Below are 27,424 nucleotides of genomic sequence, written 5' to 3'. Positions count from 1 at the left end.
GCCTCTGCTTATTTAGACGTTGCCATTATTGATATCCAACCATATGGTAGCTCTCAGGACAGAAAGGACTCTGTCACTGGCATTCCACTCTGCACTGTGTGGATCTTCAATGAGCATGGCAGAGAAAAGAGAGGATTTAGACATAAAAGTCCAACATGAATCCTAGTTTTGACGAGGTTTGTGTGATAGTGAGGTTGAATCTTAACATGTTGTGACCCGGAGAGGAGAGCGGAGCATCCACCGCGGCAGCGCACGTCACGTGACCACCTTCTCTGCTGCTGGCTGAGTGAAGCGTGTTAGCAGGTAATAAAAACACAATTTTCCTCACGTTCTTCAAGTTCAGTTTCTGTATTTCAGCACGTTTAAGGCACGCGCCTCAGCGCGTTTTCGCCGAAATAGTTAGTCGCTGTCTTTGCTGTATTGCTTACACGAGGTTGTGAGGGATGTGTTTCGCAATTTTTCTGTTGTCTTGTTTCCCGGCGAGCAATGTCGGGATGGGATTGTGCTCCGCTGCGAGGCCTTTTTCTTTAGATTTGACACAGCTTTGTTGTTAGCAGGCTAGCCTGTTGTTCAGATGTCGAGGGCAAGCCCGATCTAACTGTCACTATCCTCAGATAACTGTGCGGATCTATAAATACATAGGAGACTTTAGCAAGACAGTTAGAAAGTCGTTGGCTATCAACCTTGACCAGATTTATATAGCATCGTTAGCTAGCTTCATCCCCACTGCATCGTTTATTCACGGGAAAGTGTCAGCATTAGCATGTTAGTGGCTAACTTCAGTTCATGCTAGCGAGGACAAAGGGGACCCTAGTACCAACCACCCCAAGTCGGTCAGTGTTGTCGAAAACGGCGTAACAAGAATACAATTTGTTTTGACAAGAAAGACATGTACCGTTGAGCGTTACCGAATAGCCCCATTTGCAGACTGAAAAAAGTAACCGAAGAGCAACGGGCTAACGTTAGCACTGGTTCAAAACAACGCTCCGCTTGCTTTACTAAAATAAACCGCAGCTAACTGTCATTTAGTTTACCGTAACCAGGTAGATGTCAATATACGCAAACGCGCAGCTACGTTTAACTTGACTGATATTTGATTTTTCGTTTCTGTATGGCCAAATAAATGTAATGAACAATGGAGATGTTGAGAGTTACTGATTGATTGTTTTGTTATTGTTTGCGTCTAAGACCGTCGATACTCACACATGTTATGATTTGTGAATATTTGATTAAGTAAATACAAACTGGAGCTGTTGTCTCATAGTTCCCCCCTATATAAGCACCTCTCGAGATTTTTTTTACTAGAATTGCATTTACAGCCAGTTGGTCCCTTTTGCATTAGTTAGCTTTGTTCAGGTCCGTCAGCCAATGGCAGCAGTGCATTTGCCAGCGTCACTCAGACACTGTGCTGGATTGCTATTGTTCTGACATAAAACAAATGGGTCAGTGGGGATATCTGTAGTTAATGTTCTAGCAATGGACACCACAGTCAAAATTTGCAGTACCACATTGAATAACAGGGTGTTTTTCATTATAGGGTCTTAACCAATCACTTTTCCCATGTATTTGTAGGTGGATTAGCCGTGTGTGTGTGTGTGTGTGTGTGTGTGTGTGTGTGTGTGTGTGTGTATGTGTTTGTGACAGTTTTTTTTTTCTTTTTTTCTCTCTCCAGTGTTCAAGGTGCGTGTGTGTTTGTCTATACACGCGTGTGTGTATGTATGTGTGTATATGTATATATGTATATATGTACACACACACACCCACTAGACCGCTAGTCAAGACACTTCTACTTTGCATTTGTTTTGAATATAATACAAGATTGGTTATCATTGATAGTAACTGGTAATATCAGCTTAACAGTTTGAGTGAAGAGTTTGATCTTGTGTACATGTGTACAAGAATTTCAGAATGTCTTAGTATTTGGTATGTCCCCCTTTTGCTTTAATGACAGCAAGCACTCGAGCTGGCATGGACTCCACAAGTTTGTGAGAAACTTGATGACCCCTGTTATCCCAGCATGATTCGAAAATGTTCCAAATAGCTTCTCGTGGTGTCACATAATGCTTGGATTTCTCAGCCTTCAAGGGCTCCCATAAATATTCAACGGGGTTAAGGTCAGGTGACTGTAGAGGAAAGTCCAGACAGTCAGGACTCCTCGGTCTTCCTCGGTTGTCAATTAGTTCTTGACAATCAGGTGTGTTTGGGGTGATTATCCTGCTGTAGTTTGAAGGCTTCTCCACAAAGATGCAGAGCAGAGGGTATAGCATGTCTCTGAAGAATGGAGAGGTACTTCTCCATGGCCTGGGTGTAGTCAATTCGTTGCAGTTGTCCAAACTCCAGAGTAGGCGAAACACCCCCAGACTTCAGTTACTGCCATAAATCTCAAACTTGGATTCATCAGTAAATATGAGTTTTTTTCCAGTGATCCATTGTGAAATGCTGGTATTTTTTTAGCCCAGCCCAAGCGTTTGGCCTTGTTTCCCCTCCTGAGAAGTGGTTTAGCAACTGCTGTTCGTCCTCTGAGATCACTACAAGACAGCCTTGTTTTGACAGTACTTTTGCTGATTAGAGTTTTGCGTTGTTTATTTAGCAAATTCTGTATCTATGATGAAGTTGCTTTTCCATCTCTCAGGGGACTAAGCTTGATGTATTGTTTGGTTTGGTCACTCTTGATTTGATGCTGAGAAAGCAACTCTGCTTAGAATAACAATTTGACTTCTGACACTTTCACTTAGATTTGATGCCATTTTTCCCACTATTACTACTTAGTAAGCAACGATATGTTGGAAACTTGAGGTACAGCCTAATTTATAACAGGTGGCTGCAAGTTACGTTACTTGAACAAGCCTATGATGAGTGGATCAAATCTACTCATCAGTGTCTTCTGAACCCATGCGTCAATGGAAGCAGTACAACTCAAGGAAACCAAATTTTGCTTGAATTTGATTGCTGGCCTAGAAATAGTGCAGAATCTTAAATATTTCTTCTTCATCTTACATGACATTGTGTTTTTAAATGTTTCTGAATCCTCAAACTTTTTAATTATTTCCAGGTTTAGTTGAAATAAATATATTTGGACCCTTCTGTGTGTGTGATCAATATATTTATATATATATATATATGTATGTATATAGATCGATATGGCATAATCTTAGTTGCTGTAAACTATCTAGCAAAAAGAGGGGATGTGGGATCAGGGTGTGTAGCGTTTGTTCTGCTTCACACACACTGTGGTCTGTGCTATTTGTAAGAGGACACTGGATCACCCTCCCTTCTTGACCTAGATTTTCAGCAAAGCAGTTTCATCACCAGGCCACCTGTGTGTTTTACAGCCTACATAAGGGCAGTATTCATGATTGTGTAATAAGGCTTAGCTATGCTCACAACAACACATATTGTATTTCTGGTATTAAACACTTACTTCCTTCTGTGCACTCACACAAGGGAAAGCATTGAAGGCTCTGCTGTAACAACTTTTCTAAATGAGCAGTTTGTCTTTGTGTCGGACATAATCTGTGGGTTTATGAGCGGTTGGTAGATTTCACTCACCCGTCCATGTTTCTTGTTTCCTTGCAGATTTTTCTATTTTGTACATACAGAGTTTTGTATATACTGTATATGATGAGCTCGCTGGGCGGCGACAAGGCCCGGGGCCCTCGGGAAAAAGCGCTGCCCGCTGCCACTCACACATCACAACCACAGAAACAGATACAGGTAAGACACCATAACCACAGGAACATGAAAAAGACATGAAAACACAATGCTCTCAGCCACAGATATTTTGATGCAGAACACCAGTATACCACACGACTACCCTTTCCAACAAAACCACAGTGCACACATTATGCAATAGTCAGTATCAAAAAGGATTTTCTCGTTTTGAATACAGCCACATGCACTTCTAATGGCGCCAATAGGAGGCATATTTCTTCGTTGTCAGCGAGTTCAGACTAAGAAAACCAAGCTAAAATTTTCATCAATTCTTTCATATACTTTATATGCTTTCTTCTTCCCTTTTTCTCCTGTTAACCAAAATTTTGCCCAATGGTCTTCCTTTCACTGTGTTGCAGGCTACTGCTGAGCAGATCCGGCTTGCCCAGATGATCTATGACAAGAATGATGCTGACTTTGAGGACAAAGTTAACCAGGTGAGGAATGCTTTTGGCATGTGCCAGGCAATACAAGGCTCATTGTCTGTCATCCTGACGCATTGTTCCACTTTACGTTAACACGTGAAAAATGCACATTTGATGCTACGAGTGACACCATGACTTGTACTGTCATGCGCTGCAAAACTGGTGCATTTTGTTGTCGGTGCACTTTTAATGACTACTTGACATTTCTAATGCGATGCGCGTTTGTTGCTTTCCCCAGCTGATGGAGGTGACTGGGAAGAACCAGGATGAGTGTATGGTAGCGCTCCATGACTGTAACGAGGATGTTAGCAGAGCCATCAACTTCCTCCTGGAGAGCACCTCGGACATGGTAAATGGCACAGTGTCTCATTTCATTTCATCTAAAACTTCACCCACTAGCCTAGGATTTACTTTCAACTAAATTTGTTTCTCTTTCAAATATTGTTAATAGATTTCTTTTCTTGGAAGGCAAAACATGCAGCAAGTCTGTACAATAACTGTTTTTACTGAGACGTGTGATTTAACAGTGTTTCCCATATATAGGCTCTGCGTGGGCAGCCCGCTCAGGTAGATTTAAGACCCTCCTGTTAGATAAAATCACTGGGTTTTTCATCTTAGGTAAATCTTACATTAGGACGCCCTATTTCAATCTTTTCAAACTAACAAATTTTTGGCCACACGCCTTTTTGAGTTTCATGCCCTGCAGTAACTTAGCGGGAAGGCTTCTCTGTGCGCAGCCACCTAGAACCTACCGATACCCTGTATATGAGGCGTTTAGGGGGTATCTGTAAATTTAAGCAACAGAAAATAGTCATGGTTACAATCAGGGTTACACTCTCCCCCTCTTACACTGCTGTGTAGTCACTGGCATTTGGCAGCGCTCAAGAGTCCCAATACACAATCAGTGTTTCGCTTTTAAATTGCATGTAAAGCGAAATGCAAGCTACTGTGCAGCCTGTGAAGACTAAATGATTAAAATAGAATGATCTCATATCTGTGTAAGAGAGATGACTGAAAAGCGCAGCTGAAACTTGTCAGGCCCCAGATCCATGTTTAACACAAGTGCAAAAAAGGGGAAAAGTAAAGAGAGAGATTTTATACCTGTCCTTGCCTCTTTTTCTTTGTGAAGAAAAAATAAAGCCCTCTGGCTCATCAGTGATTGATTTCAAGTTAAGTAACACACTCAAAAGATGAACAAATGTCCTAAAAGACATAAGGTTGTTCTGTATATGTGGTTGAAATTTTAAAAAAACATTTGGCACTTAATAAAATTTACTAAAATTAGTCTCTGAGCTGTCTTTTACTACATTGACTGTCACACAGTTTGCTCTTTTATAACATCAGGCACTTTAAGCATGAAGGCGCACTATTGTGCACCACTTTTCCCCTCCTCTGCTCAGAGTGTGAAGTCAAACAGACTTCCAAATATCTGACAAACACTTGGGTGTTGTTCTGCCCGTGTGTCTCGAATCCAAGTGAGTGCCTCAACATTTCTGAAGAATACCAGCTGGCACAGATGGCCAGGAGAGGCTGCAGGGCAGGGCAGCGTAGCCAACCAGACAGCTACCCATGTTTTTTTGGTTTTGTGGAAATCCAAAAATAGCAAATAGCTGGTTTTTCCCCTTACATGGAAGTCTCTATTGTTATGGTATATAGGTCAACTCTCTGATTACATCTGCCTCTTCCGTACTCTTCAAGATCTTAACAGTCAAAAACAAAAGGAATGGTTACTGAGTGAGTTTTTCATCTGCTGTAAGAGTAGGTGTAATTTAAAAAAAAAAAAAAAAAAAAAAAAGTGCCCTATTAAATAATTAGCACATTAATAATCCCAATCCCAAGCATGATTTGGATAGTTGTTTTCCTTACACAGCTGTGTAGTGCACACTTCAGTAGTACATAAGTTAGTCAAAATAAAAAAGCTGGCACCACAGATTTTACGTAACTGTTTCCAGGAATGTTCAAATGCGCATATCAACCAAAAGCAGAATGCCAGAGGCTACTTGTGAAATGTGACTGAAACAGAGGCGTATAAATACTTTTTTTTTCTTAACATTAAAGCCACTCTGTCTGCTTTGCTCACTGAAGCACATTGTCAGTGTTCATATCCTGTTTTTTTCTGCTGGCTAGCAATTTTAAGCGTCTTTAGGCAAATGCAATGAGAAACACATTCATTATGTAGTTTGTGCTCCTATTTCAATAACCTGGGAACTAGTTTTGGATTGTTGTATTTACTTGCTTTTAATTTTTTCTGTATTATTTTTCCTCCCTGCTGTCATACCTGTTCTGTGCTTAGACCTCGTGGGAGACAGTGGGGAAGAAGAAGCCGCTGGTGAAGGAGGGTCCGTCAGAAAGCAAGGAGAACAAGGAGAACAGGGAGAAGAAAGGAGAGAGGGAGGCTAGCAAGGGCCGCGTGGCTACCAACCGCAAGGGCAAGGGGGCCAGTCGCAGCCGACAGGGTATGGAGTATAAACTTAACATCAGTTCACATCTAGTATAGAGTCCCCTGCTTTTTCTCTAGCTTCTCATTGTTTGATAACATCATACTGTTACTAATGCAGTTTATAATTTCATTTGCTCACCCAGTACGTCCAGAGGAGAATGGTGTGGAGGTGACACCAGTGGACAGAGGTTCAGATCGAGGCCGGAGGGTCAAAGGTGGCCGAGGTGAGCAGATGCTCACTAAAACACTGTCAGTACGCCAAACACTCGAGTAAATGTTGTTGACTTTTGTCTGAATGTTATGCAGGATCTGGAGGTCGAGGAAGAGGCAGAGCACCAGCAGGGAGCCGGTTCTCAGCCCAGGGCATGGGGTACGGCAAACACACTAACATGCACAGGGGTTCTCACATCATTTTAGGTGTAAATTATTTAGCACCAGAGTGTTTTTCATGTTAGGCAAATAAAGAGGAAATTGTATTTTTTTGGGATTTGTTTTCTGAACGAGTGTTCCATTTTTCATGCAACTAGCTTTGGAAAGTGTTTCCGTAACCTTGTGTAAAACCAGACACTGTTGATTAAAGAAAAGGATGTGCTCCCTCTGATTTCAATCACACTCTGTATAACTCAATGAATCTTGACCAGGACTTTCAATCCTGCGGACTATACCTCAGAGGCTGGTACAGGGACCACACAAACCGAGGTGTGGGACACAGTGGCCAACAACAGTACAGATGGGACAGGTGAGCTTTAGCGTACACGTTGCTCTTGACTGGTGACTTGTATATGCTTGGTGAACTGAGCAGCTCTGTGTATGTGATATTTTATGCAAATGTACATAAGCTCCAGGCATCTTGTTTACCTACTTAGCCCACCTTTATTTGAACTTGTGACTCATCATTGGTTTTCCTCTAGTTGCCTGGAGGAATACCTTGGAAGACTGGGCAGCTGAGGACTGGAGTGAGGATGTTAGTGTGAGTTGAAACTAAGAGTAGCACTTTACAAGAGGAGTTTGTTAGTCACAACAGAATCATTTGGTTTAACAGTTCTGTCTCTTGTTTCTCTTTGTGTTCCTGCAGCTCTCTGAGACCAAAGTGTTCACTTCCTCGTGTGCACCTGCTGCTGAGAACCACATCACACCGGGACAAAGGTATGCGACTGCCTTGTTTATAAAATACACATCCCCTCGTTCTCTTGTTGAAGCCTAACTTACTTACACAGCACTTTCCAAACAATTTTGCACAAAAAAAAATGCTTGGTCTTTCACTTCCCTCCATTCAAAAAGTCTGTCAGTGAGGAAAAAGTCATTTTAATTTTGGGTGGGATCTTTTTCTGCGAAAATTTCTTGGAAATGGAAAATTGATGTCATACAGAATTTAGCTGTACCTGTTTACACATTACATTGGCAACTTTTGACTTGGTGTCCTGCAAGCATTTTCTAATAGACTTTACTGACTAATCCTGTGTTAGTCTGGACCTCGCCTCTCTGCTGCAGAAGCCTGTGGTTGGTGGAAGAGAACCACCTTCCTCTTCTTCCTCTCAGAGTCTGGTCTTCACCAACTCCCACCACCACCACCACCACCACCAGCCGCCGCAACAGCAGCCGCCCCCCAGCCGCAACGCCACTGGCAGCACAAGCTACGCACATGCTGCTCTGGTAAAAGTAGTTTCTTTTGATACTTGGCACTCTTTTTTTAAATACACATTCCTTCATCTATCACGTGTAAATAGACACAGACAACGTTTGATGATGACGCTCGCTCTTATTGCCTGTGGCAGTCGTCAGTTCTGGGAGCTGGTTTTGGGGACTTGGGCCAAGTCAAGAGGACTCAGCCCAGCGCTGGAGCTCAGATACTAGAACAGCTGAAGGGTCCTGGTTTGGGTCCGCTACCCTCATCCCAGGCCGTGCCTCCTGCCAGCTCCCAGGGGAGCAACACCTCCATTGGCCGACTGCCAGGCCTGGGAGCACCCGTACCTCCGCCCTCCTCCTCTAGCTGGGATATGAAGGCTTCAGAATCCAACACCACCTCGCTGTCCTCACAGTTCAGCCGTAAGTGTTCAAATGGGAGTGGTTGCTTTGTAGCATGTGTACAAGCATAAAAAATCCCTAATCTCTATTTTTATTGTGTGTTCTGATTTGTGTTTTCTATATGTTTTGTTGTGTGTCTGTGTCTGCAGGGGAGTTTAGCCTGCAGCCAGAGCCCTCTCTTGTGCTGAGCCAGCTGGTTCAGAGGCACACTGGCCCCTCCTTGCCTCTGGCACGTCAACCCAGTCCTCCGTCGCAACAGCAAGCGCCCCCTGCTTCAGCCTCACCTGCTCCCCAGAACACCAGCACGCCAGCACAGACCGGCCCGGTGATGACTGTTGCTGGTGCTAAACCTCCTGCCCCCAGCGCAGGGCTGGACCCTCAGGGCGGCAATACACCACAGCAGCAACGGGCACAGCTCAAAGGCCAGAAACGAAGGATACCTCCCACATCGAAGGTAGGAAAGGATGGTGGTGGGCAGAAGGTAGCAGTTCCGCTTTAATGCGCCAATGGCTACTTGTGAATTTTTTGTAGAGGTTTTAATTTCAACCCTCAGTGTTTCTAAATGTGACCATTCTCCTGTGTAAATATGAGATCCTACATCTTGATTGTCAAAGCAAAAATGCATATATTTTAGCAATTTTTTTGTAAATGACGCAATACCAGTAGTTATAGGAACTTAATGTCATGCTTCTAAAACCTGGATGGGTTGCGTCTTTCCTGGCAGATCCCCTCCACGGCGGTCGAGATGCCAGGCTCAGCTGACGTACCTGGTCTAAACCTCCAGTTTGGAGCACTAGACTTTGGCTCGGAGTCAGCATTGCCAGAGTTTGGCGTTGTGGACAATTGTGTGAGCGCAGCATCCCGGGAGTCCACTCCGGCCCCCGCTCCAGCGCCACCTGCACCAGGACCAGGGGCACAGAGCCAGACAAGCCTGTACTCTAAACCGCTCAGGTACTTATGTCACTGCTGACTGACTAGTTACATCTCTCTAGTAAATATCATTACAGAAAGTGTGCATTTGAAGAGTTTAATTCTAAAACACTAAAGATTACATATAAAAGACACACATCAATCAAGAGCCTCAGTACAGTTGTTTGGTAAACAAAAATATATAAATGATTCACGTTTGTCATACACGAAGGCCTGCTTTTTTTTTTCTCAGCATCAAGTATTTCTTAATAAACCGAATTACTCTCGTAATTACTCATCTGGGCTAAGTTGTTCATCTCTCTTATCTTGCAGCGAGTCCCTGGGCAGCCCTCTCTCCGTTGCCCTGCCTCTGCCCCTCTCCTCATCAGAGCCAGTATATCACTCCTCCTCGGTGGCGTTGTCCAGCCTCACCCCCTCCTCAATAGGGACTGCGAGCTCCACCAATCCTCCCTCCTCTTCTTCGACAACCTCCACCACCTCCTCCTCTGTACCATCCTCCTCCCCCTTCTCCACAGTCGGGGGAAGTTACGATGGGACCATGGCCCCTCATACGCGACTGGCCTTTTCCCAGAGCAAAGAGGTCGTGGGGCCAGTCATGGTGAGTAGAAACACTGAACAGAAATAGTTCATGCAGCCTTTTAGGGTTTGTTTGGGAAGTCAGATTGCCAAATGAAGATTTATAGCTCATAATGGGATTGATGTGAATTCAGTTTGATTTTCACTTTTTATTTGGTGAATGTGGTCATCCCATAAGTAATTCAAGCCTAAGCTGAATTCAGCCGAAGTCTTATATGTGCTGTGTTTGTTCGAAGAAATGGCAGCGGCTTTGCTCTGTTATCAATGTATGCAAACACTTTTTTCTGCTTTCGTTCTTATCACCAGAATGGTCTGAATGGTGTAAGGACCTCTGCTGCTCTAGACAGTAAGTTACCTATGACTGATTTTATTTTTCAGTGCACACTTTCTGTTGTACTGTAAATGTCGACCAGCAGTCAGTTTTCTTAGGTTATGCTACTCTGAGTCAATTACAAGACCTTCCTCCCATCTTCTCAGCGTCATCAGCGTCCTCCACACCAAAGCCAGAGTCGCCATCTCTGAACATCAGCACCAACAGTGCCCCGACACCCTCCTCCCACTTACCTTCCAGCCTGCCTGCGCACAGCTCGACCACTCTATCCAGCCTGGCACAGGACCTGCCCTCAGCCAGCCAACTCAACTCACTCAACAGGTGACGCACACACGGCAGACTTAGTTAATACATCTCAACTTAGAAACATTGTGTTCCCCTCTCCCTGCTGTTGTCTGGCAGTGAGCTGCATCCTTTGAAACGCTTTGAGTAGGCAAAAGGGGAAGTTGGATTTACCACCTAATTGACTGTGTTGTGCAGACTAGTCGGCGCCTGTTACTGTCCCCTGCTGTTACTTCTGAATGTATGAGATCTTCTCTGTTTTTAAAAGTCTCTTCCACTGGACAATGCAAAATGAGTTTTCTTGTGTAGTAATTGAGAGAAAGCGGTGGTGTTATTCAAACTTATGTGCTATAAAGTTGTGGCTGCTGCTTGTACACTTGCTGATTATCGCTCTCTCCTCTTTCCCTTCACTCTGTAGCCATGTCAGCAGTCATTCCTCGGTTTCAGCTCTGGGCTCCAGCTCTCTCACTGTAAGTACCTGTCTGGCACAAACATGATGGCCAAACACATCAGTATGGTAGCTCTGTAATAATATGCAAGCAAACAGCCGACTCTGTTGAATAACATAACACATAAAGCTGCATGTTTTCAGCATTACTAGTATTCCATTACATGCTACCATGTTATTACAAATTACTGGATGCCAAGTGAAATCAGAGTCACGGCCAAAGATTAACTGATAGTTCTTGGTCTTTAACAAGGGCTGTTTACTCAGGGCTTGTTAAATGGCTGCAATTGGTCAGCACCACTTTCCAAACTCTAAAAAATGAAATTTAACAGCTGCCAGCCATTTGCTCAATCACAGTGGAACAGTTCAGATGTGGTGCATGTTTAGAGAGAACAAGATGAACCACAAACATATTCTACTACTTGATTTCCAGTTGTACTTTCAAATAGTTCAGTGGAGGATGTCAATATAAATTGGGACAGTCAAATCGTTATCAATGCCATGAAAATATGAAGGAGATCCCCGGTAATGGACCTGTCCCACCAGTGTAGTAAAGGTTAAAGAGACAGTGCATGCATACTTTGCAAAATAAAAGTAACTAACCAAAAGTAACTAAAGAACCCCCCCGCCCCAGTACACCAGTGTTGACAGCAGCAGCGTGAGCTCTCTGGCTCCCTCCTCTGGCTCCTACACGTCATCCCAGCCCTCAGCCTCAGCCCTCCACTCGACCCATAACAGCAGCAACAGTAGCGGCAGCATCAGCCACCTGGCCAACATGCCCAACATGGGCAGCAACATGAGCAGCACAGCCGGCGGACTTCACTCTGCTGCCACCGCCACCTCCAGCACAGTGCTGGGACTTGGCTCCAATGGAGCTACTGCCACGTCCAACCTCTCTGCACCAAGGACCACAGCCCTGCTCTCCTCCTCCACTGGTACATGCACACACCTCCCCACCTTAGGCACCGGGCATGTTGATGTGTGATGGTTTGTTGTCACTCGTGATGACGGAGTTTAAATAGTTGCAATCAGGAGGAATGTTAAATAGCCCCAGACTGGATCACATGAGCCATTTCCTCACATGAAATTGATGTTTGTTGTGTCATTGTATTGACAGGTAAAGCTCCTCCTAACCTGTCCCAGGGAGTGCCTCCTCTACTGCCCAACCAGTATATCATGGGCCCAGGGGGGATGCTGCCAGCATACCCAGTAAGTAACCCTTCAGTATCTAGAACCATTGTCTTAGTGTCCTATGAGTTTAGCTGTCACAGAGTTTTCTGTACTTAAACTACACTTGTGAATGATTAGACACACTCATGATGATCAGTTAAACCCTCACAGAAAATTGAAGCACTGTTCAAGATGCAGTGTTTGTTTTTGAAAAGAGTAATGAGGGAGTATATACATTCGTTTTCCAACACAGCCTGTCCTTCGTGTCCCACAGCAGATCTATGGCTATGAGGACCTCCACATGCTCCAGTCCAGACTGCCTATGGTGAGTCTCCTTATCACACTTTAGGGACAAGTCTTAACTTGAAATCAATGTAGTCATCATTCACGTTTGTCGTTGGTCAGGTTGTTTTTTGGATCTTAATCCTGATCATTTCCTGTCCTCTCAGCCCTCTTTGCAGGATTACTATGGAATCACATTCCCTGGCCCCACAGCGACACTCTCTGGCAGAGACGGGAGCCTAGCCAGTAACCCCTACTCAGGTAAAACAGTCACCCTCGGCCGGCCTTATCTGAAATCCTAAAATCCAGTGTTTATTCTGACATGGCACCTCCCCGGTTGTTCAGGTGAAGTCACAAAGTTTGGCAGGAACGACTCCACCTCCCCGGCACCCCCCACAAGCTTGGCGGCCCCACAGCCTCCCCAGGGCCAGAGCCAAGGACAGAGCCAGGCCCAGCCTCAGCCTCCTCAGGCCCAGCCTCAGCCCCAGGGCCAGCCGCAGCACCACAGCAGTCAGCAGGCCTTTCTGCCTCCAGGCTACAGCTACACAGGCCTGCCTTACTACCCCGGAGTGCCCGGCGCCGTACCAAGTGCTGCTGCCTTCCAGTATGGCCCCACCATGTTTGTTCCTCCCGGGGGCCCAGGACCAGCCTCTGCCAAGCAGCACAGCATGGGCCTCGGCCTGGGAAACCCCTCGGCGAGCCCCTTCCAGCAGCAGACCCAGCAGCAGCCCAGCGGTTACGGCCAGCACGCCTTCAGCTCAGGTTAGTGAGCAAACCTGCGTGATCACACCAATTTTCAATTTACGCTGAAAATTGTGTTTATAGTTTGGGAAGTCCAATGGGTTCTGGGTTAAGTCATTCTTAAAAATCCACCAGAGTACCTGCTGTGAGGATTTTCTTGCACAGGAATTACTATTGTTTGAATTCTGAAGCTGATGTTTTCCAGGGTATGAGGAGCTGTCAGCGGGGCCAGCAGGAGTGGACTACAGTAAAGGTTACAACTCCTCCTCGCAGGCACAAGCCAAATCTGCTGCTACTGGGCCTGGGAAAGGTAAGAGGAAACCAAGAGTCATTCTTTATAATATCATAATTTGGTTTTTGGAAGTTATGAACTTACAGTGTATTAATGTTGTTGCTATTGTTCTGCTAGGCGTCTCAGTGACATCCAGTAACTCGGGCGTGCCAGACATCAGTGGAAGTGTTTACAATAAGACCCAGGTGATCCTCACACACCTCAACCCCCCATCCACCCTGCAGTCTTGATGGATTTATACTAATAAATAATCAAGTTTTGAGTTTAATTTGTATTTTCTCCTCCCTCTGCAGTCTTTTGATAAGCAGGGTTTCCATGCGGGGACCCCTCCTCCCTTCAGTCTGCCATCAGCGCTGGGGGGTCCAGGCCCTCTGAACCCTGGAGCAGCTCCTGGAGGCTATGCACCGGCCCCATTCCTCCACATCCTGCCACACCAGCAACCACACTCACAGCTGCTGCACCATCATCTAGCTCAGGACGGACAGGTATCACTCGCCGATATTTTTCAGCAGTTGCACAGGTTTTACAGGTGAGCGTTTCTCCGATGATTACCTGTGTGTCCGTGTGTGTGTGTCTCTCCATGTTCAGGGTGGTCCTAGCCAGCGCGGCCAGTCCAGCAGCCTGCAGCAGAAGAGCCAAGTCAACAAGTCGAGCTACGGCAGCTCCCCCTACTGGGCCAACTGAGGTGGCTAGATTTACAATGTTTGTCTGTGTGTGTGTGTGTGCATGGACAGACACACACTGGCCCCGCACCTACGTATCTGACTGACAAGATCATAGAGGGACAAACCATTTTACAACACAAGCTAAAACACACACTACCACCCCCCTTCCCTTTGCTCTGTATATCCCCTTTTCAAATTTATGGCTGTTGTATGTAAAATATATTTATGTATGTATTTATACAGTATATATGTATTGGTAGGACATAAAAATGTGGTTTTCTGAATTTTGTTTTTATTTTGAAGGACATTTTATTTCAAAAAAAATGTGGAAAAGATGAGAATGCTAAATCATGGAGATGAAGTTGGTGAATATACTTGAACACAAGCATCTTGTGATGTGGATTTTTTTGTATGCATACATGAACCGAGAATGATGTACATAGATTCTACGCATCATTTTCACGGCAAAGGCCTTTTTTTTTTATTTTAAAAAGAAATACGTTTTTGTAACTTTTGGTCTCCCGCATCTGTGAATCCTTATATTGAGGGTGACTTGAGTTGATAGCTTGACTTTTCTTTTTTGCAGCCCCCCCCTCCCCATCTGTCTCTCATTCCTCGACTCTTACTAGTTGGTTGGTTTGACCAGCCAGGCCTTGGATTTGATGTCATTTTAACATTGGTTTAATCCTTGTTGTCCAAATTAAAAGTTATGAACAGCTTGTATGGGTCTGGCATCAGTATTTACTCTTTTTTTTTTTTTTTTTTTTCCTTCTCCCAGATTCAGACCCACAAGTTTCATTATACTAATGTGTTGTGGACCGAAGTCTGAATGACAATTTCCCAGTGTGACCATGCAAGATAGTCGAGGCAACGAGTAAACACTTGTGGACATCAGCACCCTTGGGCCTGTGCCAAAATACACAATGTACTGTTAAGGTCAGTCAACTAGTTGTGCAGGTTCTTGCATCGGTAACAGTGAAACTATTAGCGTTAGTGTAATTAACAACCAATGCTCAAAGATAAAATTACATGTAAAAATAACCGGTTACTTTTTGTTCAGATTTATGATTTGAAGTATCTGCACACTCCAATTTGTGCAACATTCATTATTGTAGTGTGTAGATGCCATATTACACAGTACATAAGTCCTTACTGGATGTGCTGGAGCTATCGGCCAAGCTGTCATTGTTCTGGACTTTGGACTGTCAGAGGTGAAGTCATTTTGATGCTGTAATGTGTGGCGTTGTTAGGCTAATGTTAATCTTTAGTGTGTGTAACAAACAGTTTGACTTGTCAAGATATATGGCACAGAGGCCAGATGGTAGCTGAAAGTACTGCTGATACACTAATCCAATTATGTGGAAAGATGAAGACCTAAAAACAATGAGACATGAAAACTGCCTTAGCGAGGGAGCAGTCAGTAGTACAACATTATGATCCCAAAACTACAGCCTCCCGGTCCCAGTGATAGTTTTGCAGGTAACATTACTGGAAATCCCACGACTCTCCGAAAGAGGACAGACAAGATGTTTTGTGACAAAGTTTAACTGAGACAATTTATTTACAGAAGTAAAAGTGATTTTCATAGACTTCAAGGCACAGTTATAAGCATTTGTTTGTAGTCTAACCTGCTTTGAGGTTGCCAAAAAAGACAGAACATAAAGCTGCTTACAAAAACAAGCTTCAGATAAAGAGTAAAAAACAAAAATAAACTATACACAAAAATAAAGATTCAGTCTTTGCCCAAGTCTTCAGTCGGCATTCTCCTTTTTCTTCTTTTTCTTTTTCTTCTCAGACACGGGTGTTTCTGGGGCCTCTTCTGCTGGCTCCACATCCAAAGTTTCAGTCTTTCGTTTCTTTTTCTTCTTGGCTGGAGTATCCGTTTCCTCTGCTCCATTATCCGTGGCAGCGGCGTCCTCTGCTTCCTCGGCCTCAGCCTTTCGTTTCTTCTTCTTTTTGGCTGGAGCATCTTCTGCTCCGTTCTCTGCAGCAGGGGTTTCCTCTGCTTCCACCTCCATCTCCTCCGCTGCTTGTTTCTTCTTTTTCTTCTTGACAACGGTGGTGTCTGCTTCTCCGTTCTCCACCTGCAGGGAAGCGAGAGAAAATACAGTTAGGAAAAGGTAAGTCAAGTCGCCAGCCTACAACAATGCCACAGATATTCTTTGAGGCTTCAATGTCTGACTCACTTCAGTGATCAAGTCCATTGTTTAGGGCCAGCCAATGGTTCGGAGTCAGGCTGATATAGCATGTCGTACACTGAGACAGGACCACAGGTGTGGGTCAAATCTCAAATCAAAACATGCGTGGCAAGATAAAATTAAGGTTTACCTCTGCTTCACCATTGGTTTCGCCATTTTCTTGAAGTTCTTGCAACTTCTTTTCACGCTTCTTGCGTTTCTTTTCCTTCTTCTCTAGTTTCCGCTTGATCTCAGCTGCAACATCAGTAGCCTTAGATGAGATAAAAAAACAAAAACAAACAAATTAACAATATAACCACAATCACTCAAAGCATCTGAGTTTTTCTGAGGAAAAATAAAGCTGCATCAGGCTCATTAAATCAGTTTTGACCCTCACAGTCATGTCAGGCAAAGACCTTTCATCATTCACAGCATTTACAAACTCTGAATGTATCATAAGAGCATTGGAAAAACCATGGTAACTAATTCACTTGAGCCTCTCTCTCATCTGAGCTCACCTCTTTCACAGCCTCTTTCATGACATCCACATTTTTCCTTGGCACCTCGCCCGTCTCATAGAAAGACAGACGCTCTTCCACCTGTTCGCGCAGCTTGTCACCAAACACGCTCGTGGGTAACTCTAACAAAGAGTAAACAACAAAATAAAAACCCATCACCAAGCCAGCAGAGGATTAGAGTAGGCTTAACAGTATCCTAACAAACATGTGGCTTTGCTCAGGAAATTGCATCTCAACATCAACCCGAGGGATGAATACTGTTGACGAAAAATAATTGCATCATTGCAATTATGCCGCATGAATTGTAAGCTAACATGGGCACATGAAACGAAGCCGACGCTACACCGTCAGCCCGCAAAGGTCTGTTCACTCACCAGAGAAACAATCAATACGCGAGGCAATGGTGCATTTGTTTGCCAGGTATCTGGAGATACGGCCTTTGTTCTTGGCAGCAGCGCGTCCAATGAAGGTCGAGTGGAAGATGAGGCCGTACTTGGGAGTGTTGCCACGGGTCTTTAGGGCTCTGTGTGAAAATACAGCTGCTTTCACATTCAGGATGAAAAGTTAAAGAAACAGTAAAATGTTATCCCATAGTGGCAATATGGAAGTAAACCTGTTACAGATGCACCCATTCGCCTTTAACACCTATAAAGGGTTCAGTTCAGAACCTGCCGTGCACAGGCTGACGTGTAAATGTGGCACAAAAATGACTGAACAGCTCCCTCTTGCGGAGAGACAACTGAACATGAGCAAATGTGAGTCCATTACAAGCCAGTTCCACAAGGGGCTCTGCATCTAGAATACCAAATTTGCCATCACAAAGCCACTTGTGCCATTAAGTGGGAATCAGATTTAAGTGCTTGTAAACATAGATGTCATTATGATATGGCCACTAATGTGATGGCACACATCCAATCAACAACAGCTTTGACAGCCATTGTACTTTGTTGTGTTTCTCATTTGAAAATACAGTGATGAGCCGATGCTGTGCATTAGGTTTAGTATAGTATTAGCATAGAAGAGACACCAAGACAGATTCTGTTCCAATCAACACTTCTGAAGATCGGAGTAATTAAATGAAGGGTTTAGACACTTGTGCCTCTCAGGAAAGATGAAATTAGGAATTTTAAAGCATCTTCACACATTCAATAGGAGGTCCATATTTTTGAATTCATAGTGTGTGCAAAGTTTCAAGTCTCTACAAGTGAGCTTCTCACAAGAAATGCAGTCAGGGCGTTAAAAACAAGAAAACAAAGGAATTCAGCCATACGAGCTGTAAGAAGCTTTTCCAATTTTCTACCTCAGAGCTGTGAGTGGCTGCTCAGACTGTGGGGGTGCATTAGGGAGAGAGGGATCACTCTAGAAGAGACGTTAAGAGTTTTGTCTTCTCCAGTCACCCTGCTCTGCTCCAGCCCAGCCCTGCCATCACTGCAACCACTTGCTTCCCCAGCAGGGAGTGGGCGTCCCAGTACCTGAACAGGGCCTTCTCTGCTCCCAGGATCTGGACAGTGGAGGCCGGGTACTTGGCCAGGTTGGTTAGACTGCCGGCATGGGAGATCAGACGAGCTCCCACCTGAAGAAAAGAAAAAAACAGGGTCAGTCTCAGTGACATACAGCACAGGGGGCTACGCCAATGGAATTGATTTTGATGGAAAATGGATAAACTTTCATTTGAGGACCATCAGCACCGGATATATGTTTCATCACACAGGTTCAGTGGATTGACAGATTTTGGTATAACATCATTGGTCCCATGTGTAATGAGGTGAGGGGAAAAAAAAAAGAAAAAAGAAAAAGTACAGATTAATACCTGTACTCACCACTTCTCCAATCAAAGCTGCCAGGTTTGGAGCCACTTGGCTCATCTTAGAACGCAGGTATTCCTGCAGCTCCAGCCGATAGGCGGCCAGAGACACCACACGACTTGAGAACCTCTCTATGTTGATCAAGTCAATGGGAGAGATGTCCATACCTGGAGAACAATCAGGAGGGGGTGTTGAACAGAGGGATACGGCAAATACTACTCACATACTTTAACTGGTGCAGTGGGTGTTACTTCACTGGTAATTTCAAATGCAATGTTTGGTTGTTTCTCCCGACAGGATCCGCAGTGAGGATTTGTGCCTTCACTACAGGTTTATGAGAGAGCTATTCTGCCCCCCTGTGTTAGTCACCAAGGACAATTATTGGTCCAAGGTGGGCAAAAAAGGGGCATGTTCCAAAGTCTTAATGCACTTCTGAAACAGGTGCGGTGCACAGGTGTTCATACAGCCGTCAAAGTGGCAAGATAATCAACGAGTCTTTACATTGCCGTGCTAAAGCCTTTAAAAAAGAAAAAAAGATATCGCTCACTAACCCATGGAGGAGCGCGATGCCTCCAGGATGGCCTGAGCCTTGGCGGCGTCCATCACCACCTCCTCCAGGCTCTCCAGACTCTCCTCTGACAACTCCTTCCTGTTACCGATGAGCTGAGCCAGGCGGCAGTACATCGAGTTGTCTGACACGATCTTGATCAGCTCGGGGAAGTGGTAGCCATACCATTCACTAAAGACACAAGGGAGAGATTGTTATAAAAGAAAACAGCGGGGAACCCACTGTGTAATAGGGGCAAGCACAAGCTACTAACCCCGGTAATAACAGAAAACATGTTTGGTCAGTGATTACACACGCCAATGAATCAATGGATGTCTCACCGAACGGTATTGCCCCACCAGTTAACAGTTGGCAGAGCAGATGCGTTAGGAGACGTTAATGTCCCTCCTGTGTCTATACAGCCAGCACTCTAAGGTGTACTGTCTGTGGTAAGCATTAGGAGGATGCTCGGAAATGGATGCTGAGAGCAAAACCTAAATGAAAATTATACAAATTTCAAAAATCTCAAGCATTTTTGGTAACTGATGTCTATTGTTTAAAGTAAAACTACAGCCAGATACCAAATTTTCAGAGTTTTAGATCGATAATACCAATACTTCACAAGCCAGGCAACACCTTTTCAATCAATTAAAAACTATCAGCTGCCGACTTAACACCTACTGAGTTTCAGCGTTAATAGTGTACTCTCTCAGATTTCGGACAAAACATTGCCCTAAGATACAGGAAGTGACAGCCAGACTTAAACACAGCTGACCACAGTCTGCAGAGTTTCATCTTAATAGCATAAGAAACATTTTCTGTTCAATCATCTTTTTTTCCATTGGCATGATAGAGTGAACCCTACCGGACACGCATGGAGAAAGTGTTGATATCTTTGTCCAACTGATCCAACAGAGCAATGGACTGGATGATCATGTTGTCGACCCTGTTGACATTGAACTTGACTTTGGCTCTGGAGTAGCTGTGGCCGAGGCCCAGCTGTGCCTTGGAGGCAGCTTGGCCAGTCAGACCCTTCACCAGGGAGTGGAAGTGCAGACGCAAACCTGACAGGACAGACAGGTAACAAGGGTTTGTTGGGCGTTAGGTGGAATGGAGGCATGAACAGTATGCGACAGGTGGCTGTTCAGATTTTCAGTATGAACCCCTCATGAGCTTCAGGATCACAAGATCACATCACAACAGGCCACATTCTTTTCTGTAATTTTTTAAAATCAACTCCTCAATTCCTGACAATAAAACATTATGCAAACAGGGTTAATTGTTCATAGGTTAATTGGCTCCTCACCTCTGCTGATCTCAGCCACCACTCCACCAGTCTGGATGGAAATGCTAAATTCTTCTTGTAAAGCTGCTCCTATTTTGGCATCTGAAACCCCCAGTGTAGCTTTCTTCTTCCCAGAACGGGGCAGGTTTGTCTCAAGGAATAACTTCAGGTCAGCATGAACCACACCTGCAAGTGAAGGAGGAAGGATTCTTAATTATTTCTACACACTTATTAGAGTTGTAGCTTAGATTCTGCAGAGAGCCTTTGTGAAAGCTGTGGCACTAATGCAATTAGTCCTGCTAACCATTGGTGTGCACATCCACATTTTGTAATCCAACCAGGAGAGGAAACTAAAATTATTTTAAAAAAAACACCACATACATCTAAACTGCAAATAATGAGTATCAACTATCTTAGATGGAAGGAAATAAATTAATTTGTTAAATTAGTTGTTTCAAAAATAAACTGCATATTCATCTATCCATAATATGATCGGGTAAATGTGAAGTAGAACACTTATTAAATTAGTTAGAAACAAATTGGTTATTCTTCAAAAATCCATACCAGATGTTCTGCTCCACATAACCATTAGATAGCTTAAGAAATGAAATCAAAATTGTCCCACGGTTGTGGAGTCAAGCATATTAAACCACTCCTCCATTTCTAATGGCTTTCCTCAGATGTTCAGGGTTGACATTAAGCTGTCAGCACATTAACTCAGTGGATTGACAGATTATAAAACATCATTACAACTGAGGAAACTTTAAACTCGGTCAGATGGCAGGAAAATAAAAAGACAAACCAAAAAAAAAAAAACTCACCTTCAGAAACGGCGTTCATGTTCTCCAGGGCAGCCTGGGCCGACTTGAAGGGGAAGAAGGCCGCCAGGCTCACCATGCTGTTGAACTTCCCGATGCTCAACACGCTCTCCTCCACCTGAAACACGCAAACACAGTTTTATCAGCTTCACCCGGAGAACTGATTCCACCGGCACGCTGGAGTGCGGACAAAAAGGACCCACCTGAGGCAGCAGCATGCCGATCTCCTCCACCTCTTTGACGGCGAACAGCGCGTAGCCCGCCGCATGCTCGAACAACACGTGCAACAACACCTGCGAAAAAGTAAATGCGCTGCATTACTGGGCCAGCCAGACAACTACTGGCCGAAAGGTACCGTTTCTTACCAGAACTACCGATGTAAAATGCTCGCCGACACCTCTTGTAAAACGTTAGGTGTGTTTACCAGTAGCCACGTGGTGACCGCAGACGCATGAGTCAGCGTTACACGTTCTCTTTTATACTATCGTGGCTAACGTTACTTGGGTCAAGCTTGTAATACTCCATTTAAATGCATTAATTACTCGCAAACGTCGTTTCTGGTTCAAGTCTAGTGTCCTAACATGTTACCATAAGTTTACACGCAGTCACATCGTCGTCGTCTTCATGGTGAACCCACGTGTTGCCCTGGGCCCGTGCTAAAAGTGCCTTGAAGCTAGCTTCTGCTAACAGCCTAGCTAACGTTAGCTCGGAGCACTACCGCGATCTCGTGTACGTCGGTTCAAACGAGAGAGTCATTGGGTTTCACCTGCACGAATGCGATTAACAAATCTGCTGATGTTTCATTTTAGCAGTGGCAGCCTGAGCAGTTCGATTTAAAGACGCATATCCCAGCTAATGTTAGCCACATGGGTGGCTAACCGCTCCGCTCACGTTGAGGCCTTCAACTAGACCGCTGCAAACACAGGAAAATAGCCATTTCTCTTCTTAAAGCGTCGGTGATCTCAAAGAGCCTTCAACCGTATCATACAATGACAAAGTCTGTAAGTGCGCCCGAGCACCGAGCACCACCTCGCTTACCATGATTAGTTGATCTCTGCAGCAGCACGCAGGACGTGTCTGCTCTGCCCCTTCTCCTTGGGAAAAGACGGCGATCTGACGTTTCAGCGAACTGCAGCATGACCCAAACGCCGCGATACCAACCTAACACCGCGAGAGCCAGGCACCACCTGCTGGTTACAGAGCGCTGTCAAGTTTTGAAACTAAGACTCGTGTGATTTTATATTTTTCTTACTGATAAGAAACCCCAAGAAAATACGGTATCCAACAATTTGGACCCGTCTGCGCACCCACACAGGGGCTTTCACTTACTGTGGCCGATTAAAGCTCTCGTCAGCTTGATACCTTTATGTCCATGAGGATTTGGACAGTGAGGCAGCTCTCATAATTTTGCCCCTGTACACCACCACAACTGATCTGAAACAAAGGCATCCAGATGTGATTGACCAGGCCAGTTTCTTGGCCAACAAACCGGATCCATTGACAGTTGCCCTGGCAAAGCATCTCATGGGAGGACAAACAAACATGGGTGATCGCATAACCTCCAAGACAGAAGTAAAGAAAAGGCTCTAACTTCTTTAAACAGCAGGACATGGTTGTTTTTAGCAACTGTTACTAAAACAGGACTAAACTGTGCTTTTGTTGGTGACCTTTCAGTACTGGATTATTGCACAATTGCTGCACTAGTGAGTGTTTACAGTAATAGGGCGGTGTAAGAAGGACTAACTCGAAATAAACTACAGTGCTGATGCTCATGATAATGACGGAACATGTCACACAGTGCCATAGTGTGGCTCACTGATGTGTTTTTAATAGTTTTTGGACAACAATGGACCTCTATGACAGTGCGGTAACCTATATTAGGTTTTGGATACACAGACAATTCTTGTTTGTACTTTTTGTCTGTTTTTTTTTTTCCATGGGATTTGTTGACAGTAACAAAAATAGAAAATATCACCGGACTCATCCTTTAAAGAGAAAGTCCAATACGTAGTCAGTGCAGGCATCAGACAAAGTGCTGATTTCAACTTTCAGCTTTCATGTCACATCAAATGTGCTTGTGTACAAAGCAAAACATTGTCCAAATACTAATGGACTGTATTGTGAACGAATAAATATTGTACACATCAGGTGTACTTTGTGAATATGTACACATTTCCTCTTGAACTGAACACCAGCGAGACAGAGTACAGTGATGATTTCATTTAATGATAATTCCTGGATTGTCTCTATAGACATAATGAGTGGGCCGACCGCTGAAACAACGTGGCAGCGCCCCCTGTGATTTTAGAGGGATATGCGGACATTTGTTGATTTTGGATGTAATACTGTAACTCAGTCCAAAACTCCCCAAGACAACGGACCAAGCATACACAGTGTTATTTTATGACATCATCCATTCAAGCCTTGATGCTCCAAATTCCATCTTAGGGCCACAGTTTTCTGTGTTTGTGGACACTGAATCTATCAAATATTACGGGAAAAGTACAAGTAAATTCTTAGACTATTTCTATGTCTCTGCCTTCCTTTATACATGTGGGCTATAGAAGTATGATAGTAGTAGTACATGCAATTCATAGCCTATTCACCATGAAGATTTGCTGTCCGAAAATGCATCTAAAAAGGCGGAACACACTACTTCACTCGAAAGAAAGGTACATGTAGAGTTTTGAAAAAAAAAAAAAAATTTCAGGAATATGACAACATGTTATAAAAACCTCACCTTAGGTGATGGAAAAATGTAGCAGGAGCTTGTGCTTCAGTTTTGCAGTGTTACGGTGAAATGCTACAGAGGAGATGCAAAGCTGTACTCGTAATGCAATAAACCAGATACAATAGCTGCAATATTTTAATTGTCCACTTCTGCAGAGTATTCTGGCAATAGTATAAACCCAACCGGCAATAACATTTCAGCACCATGCAGGAAAAAAGTAAGTGTCATATTTAGGAAAAAGCATCATTAAAGTTCTTTAGAGTCACAATGGTTTCCGAGGAACGAGCGCATGTGGGTCTGTTTGTGCCCAAGTATAAATTACTAGCAGGTCATAAATCTCACATTATGTTTGATGTTAGCTTAGAGCAGAGCTTTTATGACTGACCTCTTTGGAAAGATCGTCTCCTGGCTGCTACACGCCGACACACACACACACACACACACACACACACACACACACAAGCATAGGATTGAAGTCAAGTTAAATTCCCGAAAATATGTTTGCTGTCATGTGTGATAATGTTAGTATGAATAAACGAGACTGGATAGTGATTCCTGTGTGTTCTATGAGGGCCCCTCCATTTTACAAATAATTTACCGTACAGTATCACACCACAATTATCCAGTGTGTGTATAGCATCCTGTAGTTCACACAAGTCTCCTAATAATATGCAGACATCACAGGGTTGCTCATCAATGTGTCATTTTGTCAATCTTGTCACAGGCCTGTATACGTGCGGCTTGGAGAGCTTAGTGCCCTAATAAAAAAGCCAGATTCCTGAGTAATATGTGTGTTTCCAGGAGCATGGAGGAGAGTGCTTGAAGGAGCCTGAGGAGCGGATGTGAGGGAGGACAGTAAAAAGCTCAGTGATCAGGAGACGGCTTGATATAAAGGCTGACTGGGACAAGCTGACGCTCAGACCGGTGAACCTTTGCTCATCTTAAAACACACTTCCCCAAGTAACTCACCAAGGTTGACACAGCACGTGAGTAACATATGGCTTCTTCTGCTTCTCCGTCTCTCCTTCACCCTCTGTCACTGCTGTCTTTGTCCTCCTCGATGTCCTGCCGTCATTCTTTTACATTTGTGTCCGGAGCCGTCTTGTTGTTGTAAGTATGGCTGGTTCCCTCCGGCCTCTTATCTGTCTTATCAGTGGAGCAGTTTGTTGTTTGTTACTTCCATGCCCCCCCCCCCACACACACACACACTCCTCCCATCTCTTTCTTTCACTATCTGCTTTCTGTTTGTCAACCTCTCCCTTGCATAATGACATGGGATCCCTCGTGTCCTTCTTCTTCTAAACTCACACACACACACAATCTCACACACTGCACCTCATGTCAGATACTGTATGTTGACCTATTTTGACTGTCGCCTCTCTTTCCCACTGCTAAAAAAACATTCCCTAATTTCTGTGAGCGGCATGGCCTCAGTGCCACTCACCCCGGCTCATGTTGAAACATCGACTGTACTGTACGCCTGTGTGAACCTACTGTTCTGTATGGACTGTATGCCTTTGTAAAGTGTTTGTATATGGGCGTGTATATGTGCTTGCATCCAGGACGGAGCAGAATGAGCATGCGCGGAGCAGTGGCTGGTTGCGTGGTGCTGGCATGCCTGGTGGCACTGCTGGCTGAGAGGACAGAGGGACACATCACCTTCTTCAGCCCAAAGGAGATGATGTTGATGAAGGTAAGCAGCCTGCGTTGGATTGGACAGTGTGCAGAAGTAGGTCTGAAGAGCTGAGAGGATTAGTCGATTGATCGATTAGTCAAACAACAGATAATTAAGCAGCAACTATTTTGATTATTGATTTATGGGCTCAGTCATTGTTAAAGTAATTTTTTTTTGCTCTACTGGATGAGCATCAATTTGATTATAAAATGTGATTTTGCGTGTGCTGCATGTAGCCAATAGAGCTTAAATGATTGGTTGATTAATTGATTGGTAGATTACGAGAAAAATAATCTGCAAATATTTTGATGATGGATTGATCATGTCATTTTTCAAGCAAAAATGCCAAACATTCCCTAGATCCAGCTGCTAAATTTGCTGCTTTTCTTTGTCTTATGCAACAGTAAATTGAATATCTTTGGGTTTTGGTTTGTTTGTCAGACAAAATAAGCAGTTTGATGACAATCCCACTTGCAATAGGCATGTTCACTATTTGTGCTCCATTTGATAGATTTTAAAGATTAATTTCTCACAAAAATAATAAAAATCATCTTTAGTTAGTTGGAGTCCAAGTAGCAAATAATATATCAATATAGGACCCTTTTTTTTAAAATTAGAGCATTATTTTGTCAATTTTATCCAACGGGAAAGATGGAACGACAAATTCAGGCTCACAATTTTCACGGGTTTTGCAGTGTGGTGTTTTAGTTTTGCAAAGTTTGAATGATAACGTTGCTAAGAAAAAGGTCAATTGGAGGTTTCCCGCATTGCCAAATCAGTATAAGGAGCTGATAAACTGTCTGTGGCTGAGGGAACAAGATAGTTTATTGATGAGGGATGAATGTAGGTGTTGTAAATCTTCATACTTCGAGGCTTTCAATTCCCTACTACTATTATTCTCTATTATTATGTGCTGCAGGAGCGAGAGGGTAGGAAGGACATGGAGCCTCGGTCGGAGGATGGTCAGTTTGAAGAGGTCACCATCCAACAGTCTTCTCAGGTGGAACGTGGTGGAAATCCTGTGAGTACACATGCACATACTATTCATCACCTTGACTCCTAGTGCCTTAATTTTTTAATGACCAACTGTCATTAAATACAAGCCATTAACACTTCTTTTGTCTGTGTCCAGGATAAAACAGTGGAGATTGCTGTCCGTCTTTCACCCAAACAGCTGGATCACGTGGCTCCGGTGCTCGAGGAGATCATCCATGAAATAGTGGGGGAGCGTCAGAAAGGTACAAGCATTTGACTGGTGCAAGACATAGTGGTGAGACACATTTGTTGAAAATGCCATGACATGACCTTGTATCTTCTTTTATTATCAACAGATGATTAATACACAGACTCACAAGTGACAGTGCTTTGATTAAAAACCTCTTTGGTAACCAGGATGTTCTCTCACTATCTCTCTCTGTCTCTCTCTCTCTCTCTGCAGCCAAATAGCAAGGCTGACGACACTAGTGGATGAATACTGTGTAAATCTTCAAAAAGCACTGAATGCTCAAATGTTTTATTGTATTTTAATGAATCAGTCAATAAAGGGAAGT

General features: G+C 44.0%; 3 protein-coding genes, 1 long non-coding RNA gene and 2 other non-coding genes across 13 annotated transcripts in view; 3 read left to right on the top strand and 3 right to left on the bottom strand.

Moving 5' to 3' along the window:
- The window catches only part of LOC120807367, a 245,226-nt gene that overhangs the window by 162,469 nt on the left and 55,333 nt on the right, over positions 1-27,424 (top strand). The gene's annotated exons all lie outside the window — the stretch shown is intronic.
- ubap2a (ubiquitin associated protein 2a) lies at positions 84-15,039 on the top strand. Of its 5 annotated transcripts, none has more exons than XM_040159218.1 (27): positions 84-303; positions 3,577-3,714; positions 4,071-4,148; positions 4,375-4,485; positions 6,430-6,592; positions 6,720-6,800; positions 6,883-6,946; positions 7,218-7,315; positions 7,488-7,546; positions 7,652-7,722; positions 8,043-8,229; positions 8,352-8,622; positions 8,751-9,055; positions 9,326-9,552; positions 9,844-10,129; positions 10,414-10,453; positions 10,585-10,759; positions 11,139-11,190; positions 11,803-12,103; positions 12,286-12,377; positions 12,616-12,663; positions 12,788-12,881; positions 12,966-13,382; positions 13,567-13,671; positions 13,771-13,838; positions 13,947-14,138; positions 14,242-15,039. In XM_040159218.1, exons 2-27 carry the CDS (start codon positions 3,619-3,621, stop codon positions 14,335-14,337), a joined length of 3,777 nt encoding a protein of 1,258 aa, XP_040015152.1. In that variant the 5' UTR covers positions 84-303; positions 3,577-3,618; the 3' UTR covers positions 14,338-15,039. The 5 variants fall into 5 exon arrangements, with proteins under 5 accessions (XP_040015152.1, XP_040015151.1, XP_040015147.1 ...); XM_040159217.1 differs by having other exon boundaries at positions 12,613-12,663; XM_040159213.1 differs by having other exon boundaries at positions 12,592-12,663.
- Positions 15,844-25,348, bottom strand: nop56 (NOP56 ribonucleoprotein homolog). 2 transcript variants are annotated; one of them, XM_040159260.1, is made up of 13 exons: positions 25,169-25,348; positions 22,507-22,655; positions 21,672-21,761; positions 21,472-21,586; positions 20,672-20,836; positions 20,231-20,429; positions 19,370-19,557; positions 18,834-18,985; positions 18,486-18,586; positions 17,388-17,536; positions 17,014-17,135; positions 16,647-16,766; positions 15,844-16,402 (listed from the first exon to the last, which is right to left on the bottom strand). In XM_040159260.1, exons 2-13 carry the CDS (start codon positions 22,507-22,509, stop codon positions 16,070-16,072), a joined length of 1,737 nt encoding a protein of 578 aa, XP_040015194.1. In that variant the 5' UTR covers positions 22,510-22,655; positions 25,169-25,348; the 3' UTR covers positions 15,844-16,069. The 2 variants fall into 2 exon arrangements, with proteins under 2 accessions (XP_040015194.1, XP_040015195.1); XM_040159261.1 differs by lacking the exon at positions 22,507-22,655.
- Positions 16,859-16,926, bottom strand: LOC120783519. The gene has a single exon (XR_005706352.1). It is a non-coding gene; the product is annotated as a small nucleolar RNA SNORD57 (small nucleolar RNA).
- Positions 19,098-19,217, bottom strand: LOC120783512. The gene has a single exon (XR_005706346.1). It is a non-coding gene; the product is annotated as a small nucleolar RNA SNORA26 (small nucleolar RNA).
- On the top strand, positions 25,066-27,423 carry mlnl (motilin-like). 3 transcript variants are annotated; one of them, XM_040159324.1, is made up of 4 exons: positions 25,066-25,185; positions 25,762-25,892; positions 26,794-26,895; positions 27,007-27,141. In XM_040159324.1, exons 2-4 carry the CDS (start codon positions 25,773-25,775, stop codon positions 27,124-27,126), a joined length of 342 nt encoding a protein of 113 aa, XP_040015258.1. In that variant the 5' UTR covers positions 25,066-25,185; positions 25,762-25,772; the 3' UTR covers positions 27,127-27,141. The 3 variants fall into 3 exon arrangements, with proteins under 3 accessions (XP_040015258.1, XP_040015256.1, XP_040015257.1); XM_040159322.1 differs by lacking the exon at positions 25,066-25,185 and adding an exon at positions 27,313-27,410 and having other exon boundaries at positions 25,662-25,892; positions 27,007-27,144; XM_040159323.1 differs by lacking the exon at positions 25,066-25,185 and adding an exon at positions 27,313-27,423 and having other exon boundaries at positions 25,672-25,892; positions 27,007-27,112.

The sequence above is a fragment of the Xiphias gladius genome, chromosome 21 (genome assembly GCF_016859285.1).
Source record: "Xiphias gladius isolate SHS-SW01 ecotype Sanya breed wild chromosome 21, ASM1685928v1, whole genome shotgun sequence".
Lineage (NCBI taxonomy): Eukaryota > Metazoa > Chordata > Actinopteri > Istiophoriformes > Xiphiidae > Xiphias > Xiphias gladius.
Note: the sequence above shows the minus strand (reverse complement) of the source record. Positions and strands in the feature narration are given on the sequence as shown.